Source organism: Zosterops lateralis (genome assembly GCF_965231275.1).
Source record: "Zosterops lateralis genome assembly, chromosome: 17".
Lineage (NCBI taxonomy): Eukaryota > Metazoa > Chordata > Aves > Passeriformes > Zosteropidae > Zosterops > Zosterops lateralis.
Window position 1 is genome coordinate 5,694,211 of NC_139777.1, and position 19,614 is coordinate 5,713,824.

General features: G+C 46.4%; 1 protein-coding gene across 4 annotated transcripts in view; it reads left to right on the forward strand.

Annotated features, from left to right (window-relative positions):
* Positions 1-19,614, forward strand: part of ULK1 (unc-51 like autophagy activating kinase 1) — a gene marked incomplete at its 5' end in the record, with an annotated part of 76,040 nt that overhangs the window by 45,196 nt on the left and 11,230 nt on the right. For 2 of the 4 annotated variants that reach the window (XM_083873912.1, XM_083873914.1), the window contains 11 exons: positions 2,619-2,707; positions 4,756-4,918; positions 6,158-6,218; positions 6,516-6,605; positions 10,553-10,678; positions 14,086-14,237; positions 15,058-15,141; positions 15,719-15,981; positions 16,568-16,752; positions 17,548-17,663; positions 18,191-18,334. In XM_083873912.1, coding sequence (XP_083730038.1) covers positions 2,619-2,707; positions 4,756-4,918; positions 6,158-6,218; positions 6,516-6,605; positions 10,553-10,678; positions 14,086-14,237; positions 15,058-15,141; positions 15,719-15,981; positions 16,568-16,752; positions 17,548-17,663; positions 18,191-18,334 — 1,473 coding nt within the window. Of the gene's footprint in view, positions 1-2,618; positions 2,708-4,752; positions 4,919-6,157; positions 6,219-6,515; positions 6,606-10,552; positions 10,679-14,085; positions 14,238-15,057; positions 15,142-15,718; positions 15,982-16,567; positions 16,753-17,547; positions 17,664-18,190; positions 18,335-19,614 lie in introns of all 4 variants that reach the window. The other 2 variants (XM_083873911.1, XM_083873913.1) reach the window with 2 other exon arrangements.

Sequence of the window (19,614 nt, forward strand, 5' to 3'; positions counted from 1 at the left end):
TTCTACATGCATCAAAGTCTGTTTGGAGTGTCAGGACCTTCTGAGTTGGAGCTCACAGTGTTACAGTGTGAATTTGGGGAGTTCAAAGGGATTTAAATAAGAACAGTGATTAATAGGGGCTGTATCTAAAGGAGTGTTTCATGCAGCTGAGTTTGAGTTTCAGATGATAATGGCGAAGTCTGCCAGCTTGTCTTCCCTCCTGATTAATGAAAAGCTGTCTGAAGCAAATAGTCAAAAATAGAAGTGTCTCAATTCTAGCCAGGTTTAAATCAATAATCACTGAACCAAAATAGACTGGAGGGGACCTTGTGAGAGAACTGGAATGACTCTAACAAAAATGCTAATTCCAGGAAAAATGAATGGTGATGCAAGTCTTGCAGCAGGCTTGTGTGGATACAGTAGAGAATTCACTTACCTTTTTTTAAAACCACCCTTCCATAACAGGAAGGGCTGTCTGTACGTGGGTCAATTGTTCTATAGCAGCTGGCAGGATAAATAGTGGGGAGAAACCTTTTTTTTCCCCTCCTTTCTAGTATTAAATCTGTAGGGAAGGTCCTAGGGCTTGCTCTGCAGGCTCTGTGGGAGGACTGTGGAGATCAAAAGCACTTGATAGAGGCAGGACAGAGCTCTACATTTTGCAGGCAAGTTCTCAGGCCTCTGTGTGTGTTCCCTGAGCATGGGGAGGGGCAGCAGCTGTGCTGGCTGTGGGCAGAGTGGCTCTCCATGCCAAGCCCCTGACCAATCTCCCAGAACAGCCATCCTCAGGATACCTCCATCCCTGCTGCTGTACAGGAGCCAGGGCAGCGTGTTACTACAGCCCAGCCCAGCAAGGGCATTAAATCTAATGCAGAATACATGCAGAAGCTAAAAAGTGTGTCCAGCCCCCCTCCACCACCATCCCACTGTGGATTCCTACTTGTTAATGCTGCCAAAGGCTGGAGGAGATCACTGAAACCCTGCTTGAACTGTTAAAGTGGTCAGTTACTTACATTAAAATAGATATTTCAAGTCTATACTGCTTTGGCTTCTCTTTCCTGTTGTTGGATCTTGTTATATCTCTCTCAGACTGAGGAATTCAGTGCCTCAGTGATTGCTCTCTTTGTGATAAAAGACTGTGGTCCAGTCATCCTTTAACCTTCTTTGATAGACTCTATGGAAAGAACTTCCTAAAGCCTTTTATTAAAAGGCATATTTCCCTGTTCTTGTATCATTGGAACACTGTTTCAACAGTTAATTGCAGAGAGATGGACTTTTATTTTTCTAGAGTGTCAAATAGAGTAAGTACTTTGTAGTATCTAATGGGATGAGTGACAGAGATAGTTTTACTTCAGACAGAAGCATTCTTCTTCTAGGTGTTATTAATCTCCCTTGTATTAGGTATGGAGTCATTAGCACAGGTTATGTAAAAGTAGAAATTTGATAGAAGGTGCTAATTCTCTGTCAGCATAATGGACATGCAGGGAAGTGTTCCTCTCCTCAATTAAGCTTTGTGTCTGATCTCTATCTTAAGTCAATCAAATACCAAAATGGTTCCAGTCTAAAATTTGACTTTAGGCTGCCTTGAAGTGGGGATTTTGGGCTCTTCTGTGCTGTTCAGTCTTGTGCAGGTGGACTGGGGAATTTGAACCACTAACTACTTCAAAGTCCTTTGAGGAGCCATTTTTACCTTTGACTGTCTCCCTGCTTGGCTGAGCTGAGCTCTTCTGTTATTTACTGAACCTCACTTGCATAAGTCATTGGAGTTAAATATTCTTTTCTCCTCTGATGCCTTAATCATCTTTTCTGCCTGAAGGTCAGTGCCAACCAAGGCTCTCAGTGTAGGCTTTAGGCCTCTGTTACAAAGGCCAGTGCAACAATGAAGTGAATAAAATTGGCAGTTCCTATACTGAACAATAAAACATAAAAGAAAAAGATGCGAGGATGGCCTTTGTTGTGGAAACAATTTCTGTACAAATACTAAATGACCAGAACATGTTTAACTTGCAGAAATGACTAGGTCGAGCTATAGGAAGCAATGCACTATTTCCTTGAGGAAACCCCCTTGAGGGAGTTTTTTGTTGGGTTTGGGGTTTTTGCTGGGAGCCTGTGGCCTGGGATGCCTGAGTGGCTGTTTGGACAGCAAACACATAGGCTTTGAGTAGGCATGTGTTTAACTTGGCACACACCTCCCAATATTTGATGTCTGTGTGCCAAGCCATGAGGTCTCATGAAGAAGAATCTGTCAGGGTATGGTCTAGTTCCTGGCCTCTGCCCCAGACATGAGCAACTCAGTTCAATTTTTTGTTTCTCTTTCCCTGCATTTGCAAAGATGCTTTGGAGGCTCTTTAGGGCAAACCCCATCTTGCTCACTGGGTAGATCAGCTGTTCATTGGGCATCTGACCTTGGTCAGGAGTTCTCAGGCCTGTGAGAACATGCATAGAGGAGTGGATGCCTGTGAATCACATAACTGAACAGAATGTTGATTTTCTTTTGTTCTCCTTTAATTGACCACATATGATACATGAGACACATGATGCTGTGAGAGATAAACTTGATGGGAAAAGATGGAGAAGACTTTCTATTACTGCTTGATCTTGGTTTAACCACTTCTTTTGGTTTTGTCTTTTGCTGGTTTTAGCTGCTTCCGTGCCAATGCCTTCTTATCCCAGTTCTGGCTCTGGTAGTTCCTCTAGCAGCTCATCCACTTCCCACCTGACATCACCTCCTGTAAGTACAGCTCAGGGGATGCACTGTTTGTGTTGATGGTCTCCCTGCTTGTGTGTTTGAAATGAAATCTCTGCTTTTACACTCTCCTGATGGAAATCACTGAACACTCATTTTGGCTGGGCTTGGTGCAGTGTTCTCTCCAGTTTAGAGTTTGGATCCTGAAGGTTGGCTTACTCTCCCCAAGATATATTTATTTCAGTGTGCCATTGCCTGTTGGATGAGAAGCCTTTATGAAAGAAGTTGTATGAATGACACTAGCTTGTCTTGGCAGAGATGGAAAGTTCCTTGGAACCCAAACTGGTTGTTAATTCAGGGTGTAGCTCTGCTTCCTTGGCTGCACATTCTGTGTGTTGAAGCAAAGTCTCTGCAGCCTGACAGTATATCCACCTCCTTCTGACCAGCATGTCCAGGCACCACAGAGGGACATTCAGCAAAGCTGTTTGCTCACACCAGACCTGCCACAGTCCAGTGGTCTTGTGAAAGATGATCTGAACTGATGGGTTTTCTCTCTGGTTACCCAAAATGGTGAAAACTTTTCTGGAGGGCAGAATATTTAAGGGACCAGTGAAGTGACATTCCTCCAGCTCACTGGACTGAAAGGTTGTTTTTGAAGGCTCTTGGTGAAAGCTGCCTTTGACTTTGAACTAAGGAATGCTGGTGGTGTGATTGGTAAGGGAAGGGAGAAGGATGGGACTTTCTGCTTCCTGGCATGACTGCCTTTTTGCTCTGTTCTCTGAGTTTCCCTGGGCCAAAGTATCTCAATTTGGGATGGGAAAGGCTGAGGGGCACCAGCAGAAGTTGATGTCAGCTGGACAGAGAAGACAGGTCTGCTTCCCTCTGAATGTTTCATAACTGTCCTGAAGAGCCTCCTCCCTGCAGCCTGAAGTAGAGGGTGGTTTGCTGAGGCCCTCCTGGCCATAAGACTCCAGGAATGAACAGATGGTGTGAAAAGCAGACTCACTCTCCTGAGCTTTCCTGGTCTGGGAAGCTTAAGGATGGTACAGAATCACTGCCAGACTGGGAGGGGGTCCTGTGTTAGAGGTTTACTGCACCTCTCTTGCTCTGCCTTTGGAGGCTTTGCTGATGGAGGTGTGCTGGCTCAGTCTGGGAAAAATGCCATGTCTGCAGGGCAGAGTTCACAGATTGGGTGGAAAAGAGACAACTTGGACAGCTGAAAAATTCCTTACACCTGTATGTGCTGAGACAGGGAGTCCCCACTGGTGCAGCAGGAGAGTCTCTGGAGGGTGAGCAAGGTCTTAGTGAGGCCCAAGTGAAAGCTGCTTCAAGTCTTTCTCAGCCTGGAAATGCATTAGGATAAAGATTGTGATCTGCTCCATGGGCAGTTCAGCTGCCTTAAAGCTTTCTTAAACCATCCAGCCTCCTCCATCTGTCTGCAGTGTGAGGGGATTGTGGGGCTATTCATCATTTAGCTGAAGGAAGCAGGAAAACGGGACTTTTTAGGGACTGTCCTCCCTCTGACAGCTGTGAGCTGTTTATCTGCTGAAAGTTTAATCTCTCCTGGGCCTTTCTTTAGCTCCTTAGCAGCAGTACAGCAAAACAGGGTGGTCTTGGAAGTTCAGGAACACTTATCTCCATGTTACCAAGTGCTGCAAAAGCACAAATAGAGACCAGATGGTTCTGTGTTTAAGAACAAAACAGAAAAAACCATAACCTTAAAGAACAACCAAAAGTATCTCTGAAAGCTCCTCACGTGTTCCCAGCCACACTAAAGCAAGTTGGTAGAAAATGCGTGGTTGATCCAGAAAACCTCAGCAGAGGGATGCAATACCTCAAGTGAATTTTTCTTATCTATGGAGCATCAGACACACTGGAAGTGTGTTTTATGTAACAAAAGATGCGCTGTTCTGACAGGGACATAAAAGGCTGTTCCTTTTCAGCAAACTGAACAGCTGCTTCTGGCAAACCATCAGCCCTGGTTTATCAGCAAAATGTTGTTTGCAGCCTTGTACAGCTCAGTTTAAAGGATGGAGCAGAATGATGAAGTAGCTGTGCTGAAGCCAGTGTTTGTTTTCTCCTTGAATTAGCAGTCTCTTGGAGAGATGCAGCAGCAGCTGCAGGAGAAGGCGCTGGCATCTCCTACCCAGGATTCTCCCGGGTTTCTGCATGGATCCAAGGACTCTGCAGGAAGCAGCAGCAAGAATTCCTCCTGTGACACAGATGACTTCGTCATGGTCCCAGCACAGTTCTCAAGTAAGGTGGTTTCTGAAAATGCAGATGTTCTGAGCAGAGGGGGATGTGCATGTTAAAGATAGATATTGAAAAGCTGAAAGAGTGATTAAACTTGTCTGTTTTGACTCAGTAATAGGAACAGTTTTGTTTTCAAGCTGGCTGAGACATCTGGATCACTGGCTAGTTTCATAGGATATTTTGTAATTACCTTTAAAGACAGGATTTGAGAGTAAAGATTACTTGAGGACCTCAGTAAGAGATTGAACCTGGAAATCCAACTGGAAAAGAAGATAAATAGGCTCACAGGGAAAAGTCTCTCTCTCACAGAAGCTTTTACCTTGTTATCCTGTCTTCAGTTTCACTCAGCATCACAGTCCAAGACAGGATTTCAGCCAGCAAGCTGGATTTTACACTTGAAAAAAATCTCTGAGAAAAACTAAAATATGTTGTTTTTTCTTCAAATGCTCCAAATTTCATTTTAGGACCTTTATATGTTTATACTTTGATAGGACTTGCTTGAAAATACAGATGTGCATAGAATCAGGGCCTCAGTCCAGCCACATGCCTAAGTATGTCCATGCACAAGTCCACTTATCCAGCAGAAGGACATTGTTCAACCTTGCCCATGTGTGTGGTGCTTTGCTGAGTAAGAACTGGGTGATAACTGCTGTGATTCCTCCTTTCACAGTTGCACCACTTCTATTAAAATAGGAATTTGGAGGAGTAGAGTAATCTCTGGAAGATCTCTGCAATCCTTATGATAAGGAGGAGCTGGTGTTTTCCCTGGAATCAGTGTTGGGACCAGTACACACTTGCCTGGTGCTGGTCATGTTCCCAGTGTTCAGATGTGTGCTGTGTATCCAGCTGCCAGCTCATTTGGCTGCCCTGGATTTTTACTACAGAGGACAGGGATGTTCCAAAGCCCTATGAGTATCTTGTACCACTTTCACACAGCAGCCAGTGACTTGCGTCAAGTGGACAGGGACCTGTTGCCTCAGATGATTGTCAGGTTTTGGCCCCCTTCCAAGAGGGCTTGCTTTCAGCCTAAATTTTCCAAAACTTTAGGGTGTAAGGATCAGCAGCATCCACCATGAACTTCAGTTTCAGCCCACATGTGGTTTGCAAAATACTGTAGGAACAACTCAGGAGGGCTTGGAGGAGCAGGAAATTCTACACAAAATCTCAATCTCTATGAATGTGTAAAGATTTTAAAGAAAACTATCTTGAATTAATCTGTTTCTGCACTTCCTCATCCCTCAGGTGATTTAACTGCTGAGGCTGCAGGAGGGAAACCAATCCAGGACAGCCTGATGTACAGTGGGTAAGACCACCAAGGCACCTGAAATTGTCCAGCCACTGGAGCCTGCTAGGTGTTTGGGACTGTGGAGTTCTGGTGGATGGGAGGGAAGATGTTCCTGAGTTGGCCTTTTTTTCAGGGATATCTGTCACCTGCCTGGTTCTGGCCATTTTCAGTTTCTTGTGGTGGGAGGAGGATGACGGTCCCCAGAGCTCCCAGTGATGAGGTGCTGGGCAGACACAGCTCTTTGCTGTGCTTTGTAGGAGGGAAACAGGGTTGGTTCCCAGGCTCTGACAGCTGAGTTCTTTCTGTTTTCCTCAGGAGTTCCCTGGTGACTTCAGCAGGCTTGGAAAGCCAGGGAAGGACACCATCTCCATCACCCCCGTACAGCAGCTCTCCAAGTCCATCTGGGTAAGAGAAACTGTTTGATGGTGTCTGTGCAACACTGAATAATTGAACTCCCATTGACTTTCAGTGGGGGGTTTTACTGCTGTTGGTGTGCTGGGCAAGATCCACATCTCTCCTCTTAATTAATGGGTAACAAGAAACACCCAGGAGAAACTCCCCAGCCTTGGGCACTGATCAGTCCCAACTACTGAGCCTGTCTCTCCCTCTTCTGGCTCTCAGGAGGAGCTAGGAGAGAACTCAGGAGAGCTGGAATTAACTCTGTTCCCTGAGGGGACAGGGATTGTTCTCGAGCAGAAGGTAAATGTACTCCACTGGCACGTCCCCTCAGTGCCCAGCCCTCAGAAGCAGAGAGAATTCCAGCTGAAGACCTTGTTTCTAACTCATGCAGTGAATTAGAGCACCACACTTCATCCAAGGCTGAAGTTATGATGGACTTGAGTTACTGGACAAGTGTGGAGGAGTGTTACTCACTTCCCCTTGCTGTTGAAGGACAGATGAGAGCCTGCTGAGTTGTTTGTGGTTTGTTGAAAAGCTCCTTGCACTGTGTTACTGGACCTTGTTTGCTGCTGGGGGATGCAGGAGTAGGAGGAACATGTGCAAACAGGCATGGTCATGGGTTTCATTCCAACTAAACCACTTGCTCTAAACTCAGTTTTGGCCTTTAGGAGTGTTGTAGGTGACAGCTGCCCACATGTAACAGCACCAGCTGCCCAGTGGGGCCAGACACTTTTGTGTTCTGAAGGTGTTAATGGTCTGTGGAAGGTGATCCCTTGATTCTGAAGCTTTAGGGTATGTGCTTAGCTTGCAGGGAACTGCTAGTGTTGCTTCCCATCTTGTTCTTGCCTGCTGGGGAAGCAGGACAGCTTTCATCTTCTGTTCTGTCAATATGGCACCTATCAGGGAAGGACGGTTTAAGGGGATTTCACACTGGGAGATAGATGACCCTAAAATCTTTTTAAAGAAGAAAATATAGTCCCAGGCTGCGTGTTGAACACATTTGTCACATGAACAGAGCCCAGAAAATGACAAAACATAGCCTGAAAGCATACAAATTTAACAGAGAATAATATAGCTCAGAGCCTCACTGACGTGATCAGATTAATTGGCAAGCGTGTACCACAGTGTGGAGTTTAATTGCATGAGGCTTCTTATGCCATCGCCTGCTAAGCTTTTTAACAGCTTATTCCTTAACTGATTCCTTTGCATTCTGGAGATCAGTCTCTATTAAAGGATTTGGCCTTGCTTCTGGGCAGCAGTGAGGAGAAATTCATGGAAGTTGACCACAAATGCTGCCCACTTCTCACTGCTCACCAAACTGGCCTTATCATTTTTCTAGTGGATCCCAGGGTGGCCAGTCAATGCCAGAGGCTTTGATCTAAACATATTTCCACTTTCACTGTCTTTCCTATTCATTCCCAGCAGCTTCTGTGGAGCAGATGCCAAACCCTCTAGTGGTACTTCCCACTTTTCTATCTGCCTTGAAGTAACACTGAAAAGCTCATTTCTGTGCTGTTTGGGATGGGGGGTAAGGCATCAGTAATGGAAGACTGGAGCAGTCACTCTGAGTCCAGAGGATAAAGCATTGATCTGTCCCCTCACAGTGCTCAGAACTGGTGCCACCCAGGTGTGCCCTCACTGGGTTTCAGTGCCCTTCCCTGTAGATGGCACAAGACCTCTTGGTTCAGCACTTGGCTCCACTGGTGCAGAGGACTCCTGGTTTTCCCTCTGCCTGCTCCCTTGGAAGCAGCAGTTCTCCCTTTCATGTGTGGCTCCAGGCTAGCAAGCAATGCTGGCTGCAATCCAACTGAGACAGAAAGCAAGGGCTGTTTCAGAGTGACCAGCAGTGGGTTTTCCACAGGATGTCATGGTACACTCTAGGACAACTCTCCTTGCTCTTAATTAAGAGATTAAGAAATGGGCAGAATTAAAACATGCCAATTGTTGATCCTTTTTTTAAATTGTTTTTTAAACACTTCCTTGAAGATGCTAAGTCTAATGAAAAGTAATTTCTTAGATGTACCCCACAGCACTAGATTTAATACTGTTTTTAAAGAGCTTTTAATTACTGCCAAGTAGTTAAACTCCCTGTCCCAGCTTTATCTCTTGGTCTTTGCAGGTTTATGGCCAATGGCATTCTTTAGGGCTTGAGGCCAGTTAGCAGGTTTAGTGTAGTTCACATCATTTGGATAATTTCCTTTGCAACTTACACCATGTGAAGGAAATAAGGACTCAGTATAACTCTTGAGGAGAGTTCTTTTACCAAGAACTTCTTTTCTGATAAAGAATTTTGACCAGATAAAAAGGATAGAGTTTAAAATGTATGTTCAAAGTGAGTACAAGGCTTCACATGAAACCTTCAGATTTCTTGCTAAAGCTTTGTTCTGTTTATGTCTGTCACAACACCATGTTTTATACTCATGGAAGGCAGGTACATCAAAGCCTCACCTTTTTGCTGAGCCACTGGAAACCTTGAATGCCTTTATTTTATTGTGTGTCAGTGAAAAATCAAGGCATCCATGCTGCCTTTCGGAGACAAAAAGGAAATAAAGAGTCTGTTTTCTCTGTGGAAGAAGTAAGAGCACACAGGGAAGAATATATGGAACTTTAAAAAGTTGAGAGAGGAATGAAAAGATTGGAATCATTTGATCATTCAGCCTTGATGAAAGACCTCTTCCAGTTCTTTGGCTCTCCTGTGGTGGTGGAGTGTCTTCACATGCACTGTATGGAGATCTGCAGACACTTTACTGCAGACCAGCTTTGCTCAGTGCTGTCACCATAAACCACAGAATGCTATAATCTTCCTCAAAACAGAAAATCTGGTAATGGAGTGCTTTGAACTGCCAAATAAGTCACAAACTCTTATTTCTTCCCCTGAGTACACACGCGTGTTCTTGCTGAATTAAGTATATCCTTTCATGCCCTGTAAAATATTTCCATTCCAAGTGCTAGACCCCAAGGAGTGATGCCTCCAGCTTGTCAGGGGCAGACCCAGGTGCATGTCCTCAATTGACAAGGAGAGAGACTGCAGAAACTTCATTACCAATAAGATCTTCCTGGAATTGTTCAACATCTCTGCAATTGGTGTTGGCAGTTGTAAATAGCATTGCCATGGCAATTAATCCTAGAATTCTGGGGCTTTTGGGAAAAGACTTTAGGCAGCTACTTAGTTAAATGTGGTATTTGCATGGGTTTTGTACACTGTGGTGGTTTGTGTGTAGCCTGGTGGACAAGCCAAAAGTAACCTGGGGGAGCAGGTATCAGACATGAGCCAATAAACCTGCTTGGGTGGAAGGAGCCTGAAATTTGCAGAAAGGACTTGCCCCATTTTGTGTGCATGGTATTGTTCTATCTTGTCCTTGATAGGTATATAGATACCAGCTCCTGTCCCTCAAATTTATTTTCTCCTGAGTTGCCTTCTCCACCCTGTAGTTGACTTGCCAGTACTCTGATCTCCACCAGCAAATTCCCTTCGTGGTGTGAGACTTCCACAGAGATGCCGTGGCTGCAGCAGTGCCTGTGCATGAGTCAATCACAAGCAGCTCTTGTCAGCAAAGTCTGTGCTAGTGTTCTTTGTGAGCCACTCATGTTTAGCCCCTGCTCAGTGCTGTCTGCTTGGCTGTGGATTTGAGCTGTTGGAAACTAGGCCAGCCATGGCCTGAAATAGCAGGGCTCTGGTTTTCCTGGAGGGCGTGGTGCGCTTGGGTGTAGGTTTTAACATCAGGCTGTGGGTGGGAATGGTGCTGGAGGAAAGGTGCCTGTTTTCAGGAGATGTGTGGTGCCACTTCACTTTGATATGACTCTGAACCACCTCCCAGTGCAAACCCACAGTCCCAGAGCAGCCCAGGGGATGCTCCCTGCGTGCAGTTGCTTCATGAAGATAAAATCTCCAATTAGCTGGTTGAAGGCCCAGCCCTTACAGGAGGTTGTCTCTTTGTGTCTCCTTTCCACAGCCGGCCAGGGCAGTTTTCCAGCAGCAAGTACGGACACTCCGTGCCCATCCCAGTCCCCACACAAATCCACAACTACCGGCGCATCGAGCAGAACCTGCAGTCTCCCAATCCATACTCCTCCCCCAAGTAAGTGCTGGGGTCTGTAAACACCAGGGGTCTGTAAACAAACTGCTTTAAACTTTCCTTTCTGTACCTCTATAAGTTTTCCTGTGTGTTGGGCTCTCCTCCTTGCTGTAGGGAGGCAGTGTGGGGTGTTTTGGGGTGTTTACGTGGTGGTGCTGGGGTTTATTTGTTAGCACTGTAAATTTTGCCCGTGTGCTTTTATGTGAGAAAGCTCCTGTCAGCTCAGAGTGAAGGCTGAGCCACTTTGAGTCTGACAGCTTTTCCCATGCCAGCTATGGATGGATTGGGTGTCCAAGTGTCCATGTAGAGAGAACTATCCATCTGGCAGATGCCTTTATAAAAGGAAAATTTGAGATAAACAACTAAAATGGATGGGGCTACAGAACCTACCTGACTTTACCTTAATTGGTTCCTGTATCCAGTCATGCCATAGATGATGTGTTGTGCACGAGTTGCATATTAATGTGGTTATGCAGCCAGGACTGAGTAAACCATGAGCAATTTATGCCCGTGAGGCAGAGCATGTTTTCTGAAGGCTGTCAGGAAGACCCTGACGCCAAGTCTGCAGCACACAGCTGACTTTCTGAGTGCAGGGGTAATGCCTGGTTCATCCAAGACGTGTAGGGCTTCTCTCTCTCCTCACATATGATTGCTGGTTGGCAGCAGCAGCCCAGGTCACAGATTGATGGGAAGGAGACAAATACAGGATCTTAAGGAGCTTTGCAAGAGGGGCACTCAGATAGAAGTGTCGAGGAGGTGTCATGTCTTTTCTCGGATGAGTTGTGTTGGTATCTGGATTAGTTCAAGTTTAGATTTTGAAAGTAGGGTAATACCTACATCAGCCAAAGTTTGGGCTTCAGCCAGCCTAATTCAGGATGAGGCTTATTTGAAGTGGACCCAGAAGTAGAGACACAATATGCTGATATTGATGAGGGATAGGGATTAGCAAAGGCTTGGTCTGTGCCACTGTAACTTTAATACTGTTTTATGTTAACGTTTTTGAGTGTGTGGCAGGTTTTGTGATAAACCCTGTCCTGTTTCCTACATGTCCTGTGTTTTTGACAGCAAAACTGTTGGTTTTGGACCTCACAAGAGTCCTGGTTATCCCTGGGAGGTATAAAGAGAGATCTCTGGAGAAGATGCTGTGCCAACCCCAGACCTGGTGATGGGCTGCTGAGTTGAGGCTCACAGCCCAAGCTACAGTCAGGGAGCAAGCTGCCATGTTTTGCTCCTCTTAGTCACCTCTGTGTGATGCTGAGGTTGGCATGTCCCTGCACAGGAACTCGAAGAATGGGCCCAATCAGGGTGACTCACAGGCTGCTTTTAGCATCTTCTCAGCACCTCTGACGTCATGTTTTTTCTGCCTCAGGAAGCCATACTTATCTCTGGCCATCACTTCCTCTAATCAGCACGTTCAGTAGACACCCTTCAGGAATGGCAGGAGAAAACTCCACCAGGCATTTAGTGTGTGATCCCACTTTTCCATTGGGTGTATCAATCAGGCCATTGCTGCTGAGTGCCAAGTCATGTTTGCTGAGTCATTTGATTGCAGACCTTGACGTAGACTCTGGTGTCTGAGACATTGTCCCCCTGTCACCTGAGTGGCTGCTGTTAAGGTGGTGTGGCTGTGGACAGATGTGTGGCTTGGTGAGGTGCTAATTAGATGTATGTGCCTCTGGTCACATCACCTGTCCTGCTCTGCTGGCTTACCCTGGGTCTTCTTGAGTGGCATCTGACATTCCACATCTTCCAGTAGCAGCAGTCACCTGGTGCTTTTCTTCTGCAAGTCCCTGATAGCTAAAATTCAGCCTTCTGCTTGGCTCATGGTCTGGAGAATTAAAAACATGGCAGGGCAGTACCTTCTGCCACTGAATATCTAGGTATATTCTCACCTTTCTCTTTGGAAATTCATTTTGCTTCAGGGCCAGGCACTTGACGAGCATTAGCCTCTGAATCTGGAGCAACCTGAAGAGAAGTGATTTTTAGGTTAAAATTTTCAAGTATTTCCTTTTTTTCCAAGCATGTGATTATAGCATGGATTTACTTGGCTGCAGAATGTGGTAACACATTAAATAGGGGCAGGGAGGATGGCAGATCAACTATCTCAATTACTGAATAGATTTATTTTTTTTTAAATATGTTTATTTTCTGAAATGTGGCATAAAGTGAAATATACACCTAGAAGTGTTGTTGAGTACATTTACTGACAGTTCATCAGGATGATTCTGCCATTCCTGGCACTGCTGAAACCCACAGCCTTTGTTCCTTCTGTTCAGATACATGAGGACAGCTAAATGCAGCATCCCTGGCAGAGCAAGCAGGATACTTTAGTGACAGCATCTTTCAGTGGCTCAAGCATGGAGGGGTTTTTATCAGCAGTCATTGATTCCTGTCCAGAAAACCACCTACTGGTTGAGACTAATGTTCTTGTAACAAGAGAAGAAATGTTTCCAAATTGAGAATAGGAGGAAGGGCTTGATGAAAAGGCTGTGTTCTCATACAGAGGAGTGTAATGAGAATCTTGGTGAAGGAGCCTGCAGAGGCAGAATGGCATTGCAATTTAGGTTGTGTGCTCCTAATGATAGGGAAAAGATTAACATGTTGAGAAATAATTAATATGCAATAATCCTGTCTCTCTCCAGACTGATGGTGTGGATGTACTCACTTTCCCTCTAGTTTCCTCTTCTGTTTCATTTTAGCACTGGCTAATACTCAAGGTTCTTGCATGTGTGGGCTTTACAAATTAATTTTAACTCCCTAAGTTGAGTCCTCACAAGGAGCTGAAGGCGTTTAGACAAGCAGTTCTGGCTGTCCAGCCCAAAAACCCAAATTCCTCTGGGTAGTTGTGGAGTGTTTCAGATTTGACAGCCACACACTGTTGTGTTTTGCTGTTTTGCTCTGTAGCTCCTGATTTGAGTCCAAGCTCTGTTGCAGAGCAGTGCATTGGCACACTTTACCTTGGCATTGAGCACAGAGCTCCCTGCCTAAAGGCTGCCCTGACTGAAGGGCAAGTGGCTCAGCACAGGAAGCACAATTGAATACAGCCCTCTCAGGGCATTCTAGAGACACTGCCTAAAATAAACATCTTGGACATGGCAAGATAGGAAAATCTGTCTTGTTCAGGACTGATGCTGCAAGCATCTGAGGTGTCTCTGAAAAATGGCTGTCCTGCTTACAGCTAAGCTGACCTTGATTATTCATTTATTTGAATTGAAACTCTTGAGAATGAGGATTATCATCCTAATCTGTTTTGGTGTAGTCCTAGAACAGTGGGATTTTGATCCAGGATAAACAGTCATGAAGTTCTGCTTTTGTGGGAGTAACTGTGTGTGTGTTGGGTGATGCTGTTCTCCTTCCTCTTCTGCACTGGCCTCTGGATTAACCTGTGTGCTGCTCTTGTTTCCTGTAAGGTCTGGTACGGTCCGGAGGTCCAGCAGTACGAGTCCTCTTGGTTTTCCCAAAACTGGTGCTTCCCCTCCTTATCCTGGAGAGCATGGATCTGTGCCCAGCACTAAAAAGCTCTCCTTTGGTGGTGCCAAGCCGTTCATGCCATCACCGCAAGGTAAGATGTCAGCTGGCACATTGCTCTCCTATTAAAATCATTTGCCTCTTTCCTGTAAAGAGCAGGGTTTTGACCAGCTGTAGCTGCCAGTAGAGAAGTAGAGAGTTCAGATTGTTGTGTTCCCCTGTGGTTCTTCTCAACAGATTATTTGACAAGTGTTTTGACCTCAGTAAAACGGAGAGAAAAATACCTGTTAGCCCCAGGAGAGGCAAGCTTTGCTTTGGTGCCTGCATCAAACATTTTGCTGCCCTCAGAAGAGGGCGTCTGTAAGTGCAAAGTATTTTTTTACTGGCTCGGGTTGGGGTGAGAACAAATGTAAGCCAATTATGGTCAAAGCAAAAATCTGACCAGCTTTGAAAGGGCTTGAACTTCCAGACTGAAAAGTTTTGGCTAAATATCTGGTAGCCTGATCTAGATGCTAACAAGCAGTTCAAGAGGAAAGGGACAAGAGAAACCCCAGTGTGTGATGGATGCAATTTGTTGTTTTCTGTAAAAGAACAGGCTGACACAATGAGCTGTTTCCTATCCCTGGTGTCTCCAATCCTGTATTTATTAGTCTTTGCTGATGGGGAAATACAGAATATTCATATTCTATTCCTCTGAAATAATATCACTGCAAAGTCAGACTAAAATTTGCTAAACTAATACCAGGCAGAGGTTTTTTTTACCTCCTTTTACAGGAGTTGAGGATCTTCTCACCACACAGCTAGGGCTGGAAGAGATAATTGGCATCCCTCTATAAACAGGTGGTGCATAGTGCAGTTCTTGCCTATGAAAACTTAATACTGAATTAACTCCTTTTTATTTCATTCCCTCACAGTTGGAACAATCCCAGAGCAGCCCAGCCAGACTGTTACCCCGTCTTCTCTTGGAGCAGAAGTGAGAAGCCGTGTTCCTGCTGCCAGTGCGTTGGTCCTTGCCTTCCTTTATTATTCCTATGGATAAAGCCAGAACTGTAGTCTCAGAGCTTTCTAGGTTGGGTTGGTTGCTTCGGCAACTTCTCTGGATGTTTGGCCAGCCAGGATCTCTGTGTGCTGGTGGGAGCTGATCCATTCTCATCCTGTCAGTCAGCATCTTCCAGTGCTGACAGACCCTATGTCACAAAACCTGAAATTTGGGTCTTGGAACCCACTGGATTGAGTGAAGGAAAAACAACTCAACACCTCCAAGACCCACTTTGCCAGGAGGTCTGCTTGATGTGTAGTTCCCCTCCTGCTGAGCTCTGACAGTCGGGGTCTGTGTTTCTGCATGGGTGGCAATGAAAGAAAGAAGCTGCACTTTTATTTCCTTGTTGTTCATATCTCATCCTCCCACAGACTCAAAACATGACCAGGCCTGGCAGTGCTGTGGCCCTGCTCAGTACCCTGCTTAGCCATAGAAGGTTTTGCTCTGCAGCTGTTTGAGCTGTAGATCCTGGGATCAGGCTGTGTCTCAGTGTTAGAACCAGGCAGTGATGTGTTTTGTCACTCTGTGCCCTGCAGGCTCCTTGGCGCCCGAACAGTCTCCTCGAGGGATGGGCTCCCGGCTCCACAGTGCTCCCAACCTGTCGGATTTGCATTCCTGCAGGCAGAAGATAACCAAGCAGCACTCTGATCCTCTTGTTGCTCACTTTGGGCATACCCCAGTCAGCCAGCCTCTGCAGATCCATGGCTTGCAGCACTGCCGGCAGCTCCGATCCTCACCAAAGCTCTCCGAGTTCATGCAGAGGAGCCCTTTGCCAACAATAATGGGCTCCCCTACAAAGGTATGCCCAGGAGTCTGCTCTTGGGCCTATCACAGCTTCATCTTCTGGGTGATCAGGGCATGAGCTGCTGCAGGAGCAGATAACTCTGACCTGGATTTATCAGCACTTGCTCCTATCCTGTGAGGGCTGTGCAGTGATCTGTGTGAAAAGGGATGGTGTCCTACTTACTGTGGGCATCTCTGCCCTGGTGCAGCCCTCAGCAGCTGAGCAGAGCCTGGCTTGGGAGCAGGCAGGGGAAGGAGCTGTCCCAATGGCCGAGTCTGGTCCCTGGGGACATGGTGACCTGTCTGTGACACCAGCCTGTGTCCAGCAGGAATCCCCAGCAGAGGCAGCAGCCTGTGACAGCCTTGTGCCTCATAGGGAGTGGGCACTGTGACAGCATTTCCTCTGCTTACAGAATTCTCAGCAGTTTGTTGTCCTTTTGTTATAGCCTTTCTAGCATTAGGGACAAATAACTCTTCAGGGTGGGATTTCTATCCTTACTTCAGACAGGTTGTTAAACAGTTTAATTTTGATAAATGGGGATCAAGAGGAACTTTCCCTCCTCGTTTTAAATACAGATTTCTGTTCTTTCTATTCTTCTTAGGCTGTGTCCCCATTTGAGTTTCCCAAAACCCCAAGTTCCCAGAATCTCCTCACCCTGTTGGCCCATCAGGGGGTCATGATGACTCCGACACGGAACAAGACCTTGCCAGACCTGAAGGAGATGGGTCATTTCCACTGCCAGCAAACTGGGTTGGGATTGAGGCCTGTGGAAGAGATCAAGGGCAGGTGAGCTGCAGTCTGCTTCATACAATGGTGCTTCACTCCTCAATACAGGACAGATGGGGCAGATTTCAAACTCCAGCTGATGCTGAAGTTGTAGTGAGACATCTGCAAACATTGTGTAGTTATCTGCTAGCACATTTGGATTGCAAACTGCTATGGTGCAGACTTTAAAAGTTTTCTTCTAAAGGGACAGGCCATGGTCTGTATTTTTTTAATTGAAAGCTTATCTGCCGTGTTTAGTGTGCAGAGTTTCATCAAGTGGGGATGCAGGATGTTGTTACCAGACAAGCAATTGCTCAGATGCTTGGCTTGTTCTCTGTGGGGCCTGTCATGAGGAGAAGCTGTTCTGGGTGCTCCTCCTCCATCAAACAGTGGCACAGGTCTTCAGAAGAGAGATCTGTTGGAAAGCCATGTGCTGTCTGTCATGAGTACTGCAGGATAGAAAGTCACTCAGGTGCTGCTGTTAAGTTTTTCTTACATGCCTCTCTGCTCACTTCAGCTTTCCCCAGTGTATTAGAGGAGTCCTTTGATACTAATTTCCATTCCTTTCAACAAAAACAAATTGTGTTGTATTAATGTAGTGAGGACTTGCTTTACTGCTGTTAGTCATGATAGTTTTGTGCTTTCTACAAGTAGCAGGAGGTGCTTCAGATGCTCTGTTGAAAGAGTGTTTTTTTCAGCTCCAGACTGTTTACTGTGTATAAGTGGCTGTGAACCAGGAATAGCACAAAGAAGTGAAGTTAGCTGACACCTTGCACCTGTTGACTTTCAGCATCATGTCGTATGTACTCCTTTTAGATCCCTGAGCACAGGCAGGCTCACTGACCTGCTTCTGAAGGCAGCCTTTGGGGCACAGATCTCAGAAGCTGGCAGCAGCGACAGCCTGAACAATGAGAAGCCAATGGAAATTGCAGGTAGGTGGGAAGGCCAGGCAGATCTGGCAGGATGTCCTGGGTTGGGGTTTGCCTACACCTCTCCTACAAACAGGAGGCTGCTTTGCCGGTGGCTCTTGGCACAGGAAGTGAGTGCCATGTGTGAGGAGTGCAGTGGTGTTTGCTTTCCCCTGCTCTGTGGGCTGCGTGTGCTGTGGAACTGCTGGACAGTGGTGTGATTTCTGTAGGCAGGGCTTCCTCTTTTGGCTCCTTGTGAGTGTGATAACCTGTAGAAGTGGTGGCTTGGTGCCAGGCAGCTCTCGTGTGAATGGCTCTGCAGGGGTGGGTGTTCTGGGCCTGCGGGCCAGGCAGCAAGGAGAGAGAGCAGCCGCAGCAGTGGCTGGCACTGCCCAGGCTCTGTCCTGTGGTGCTGGGGATGCCTCAGTGGCCTGTGCTGGTACCCAGCGTGTCCCAGGAGAGGCTGCAGGAGCACACCCGCTGGGCGAGGCACCCGTGCTCTGAGTGACCTTCCTGTAACTCCGGTCTGCACCTTTCAACTGTCTCCCCAGCTCCCTCAGGTGCTTACGGAGGGACCCTGCACTCTGGTGCCCGGGCTGGGGGCTCTGCCAGCCCATCCCCAGTGATTTTTACTGTCGGATCCCCTCCCAGTGGAACAACCCCCCCACAGACCACGAGGACCAGGATGTTTTCAGGTAAAGGGTCGATACCTACCTGCCTGTTCCAGTGGGAATGCCTGGGGGCAGAGAGATGTGTTGCATTCCTTGCTGCAGCGCACTGGTGATGGCAGAAGGCTGCTCAGAGCAATCTGTAGAGCTCAGCTGGTCTCAGCACCTTTGAGGTTCTAGTGCTGGCTGTTGCCAACCCCAGATGTTGCTGCTAACGGTTTGCACTGGCATTAGTGCCAGAGAGTTGTTTTCCAGCATTGTAAGAGACAGGCAAACTTTTACTTTATTGCTCTCTGCTTCAGAAATAGTGCTGCAGCTGTTCACTGAACCACTGTTGCTGAGAGGTCAACAAATGCAAAGACTGTGTTGTGTTCTGATTGTTCTCCCCATGGGTTTTGGATGAGCTATAAAAGATGAGTGTGACTATCTGTGCCCAACAACTTCAGTGCACAGAGACTGTTGGGAAAGAGTCAGGAGGGATCTGTGTGCAAAATTATTAGAGGTGTTACTTGTGCTCTGAGCTGCTCAGGTAGGAGATGGGGAAATGCACTCCTGCATGACAGATACTCCTTGTAAGACACCAGTGCTCTGGCTCTGTCAGCCAGCAGTTGAGGCTGTGGTAATTGGCCCTTTTGGGATAGAGTGTCTGGGAGTTGGAGTCTGTGTTCAGTTTAAGAAAATATTCAGATACATTTTGATTTGCATATTTCGCTTGTTTGTTTTTTTTGTCTTGGCTGTTCCTCATCTGAATGTACTTGACTCTGTTGTTCTCCATTACTGCAGGGAAAGTTTGGATGTGACCATGAATAAGCTGCTTGACTGTGATAGGGGCACATGTGGGCTTGGTTCCTATGTATAACTTGCATTTCCATCGTAACTAAAACCACTCATGTCTTTAAATGCCTGGCAGATTGGGACCACAATTCTTTCTTTGTCTCATCTGTTTGAAGAGTGAGCTTTAATACTCTTAAATAAAACTGTATGAGAGGCCTGTAGCACAGTGGGGTTACTGTCCTGGCTACAGCCTCCAGCTACTACTGCAATGTGATGGATAGAGGATTCAAACTTCTGTGTTGCTTTTCAGGGATAATCTAGAAGCAGATCCAAGCACCAGATTTTAGTAGGTTGATACTCGGGTGCTGAAGGGTCTGCCCAACAGTCAGGATGTCAGATGGGAGGCCTGGAATAGGAGGCTATTGAAAGTGAACCTGCAGCACACACACAGTGTTAGGTCAGGGTGACCAAAGCAATGCTGCAGGACAAACTTTGTTTATTAGGCCTGTGCAGGAACTCTTCATGTTATAGTT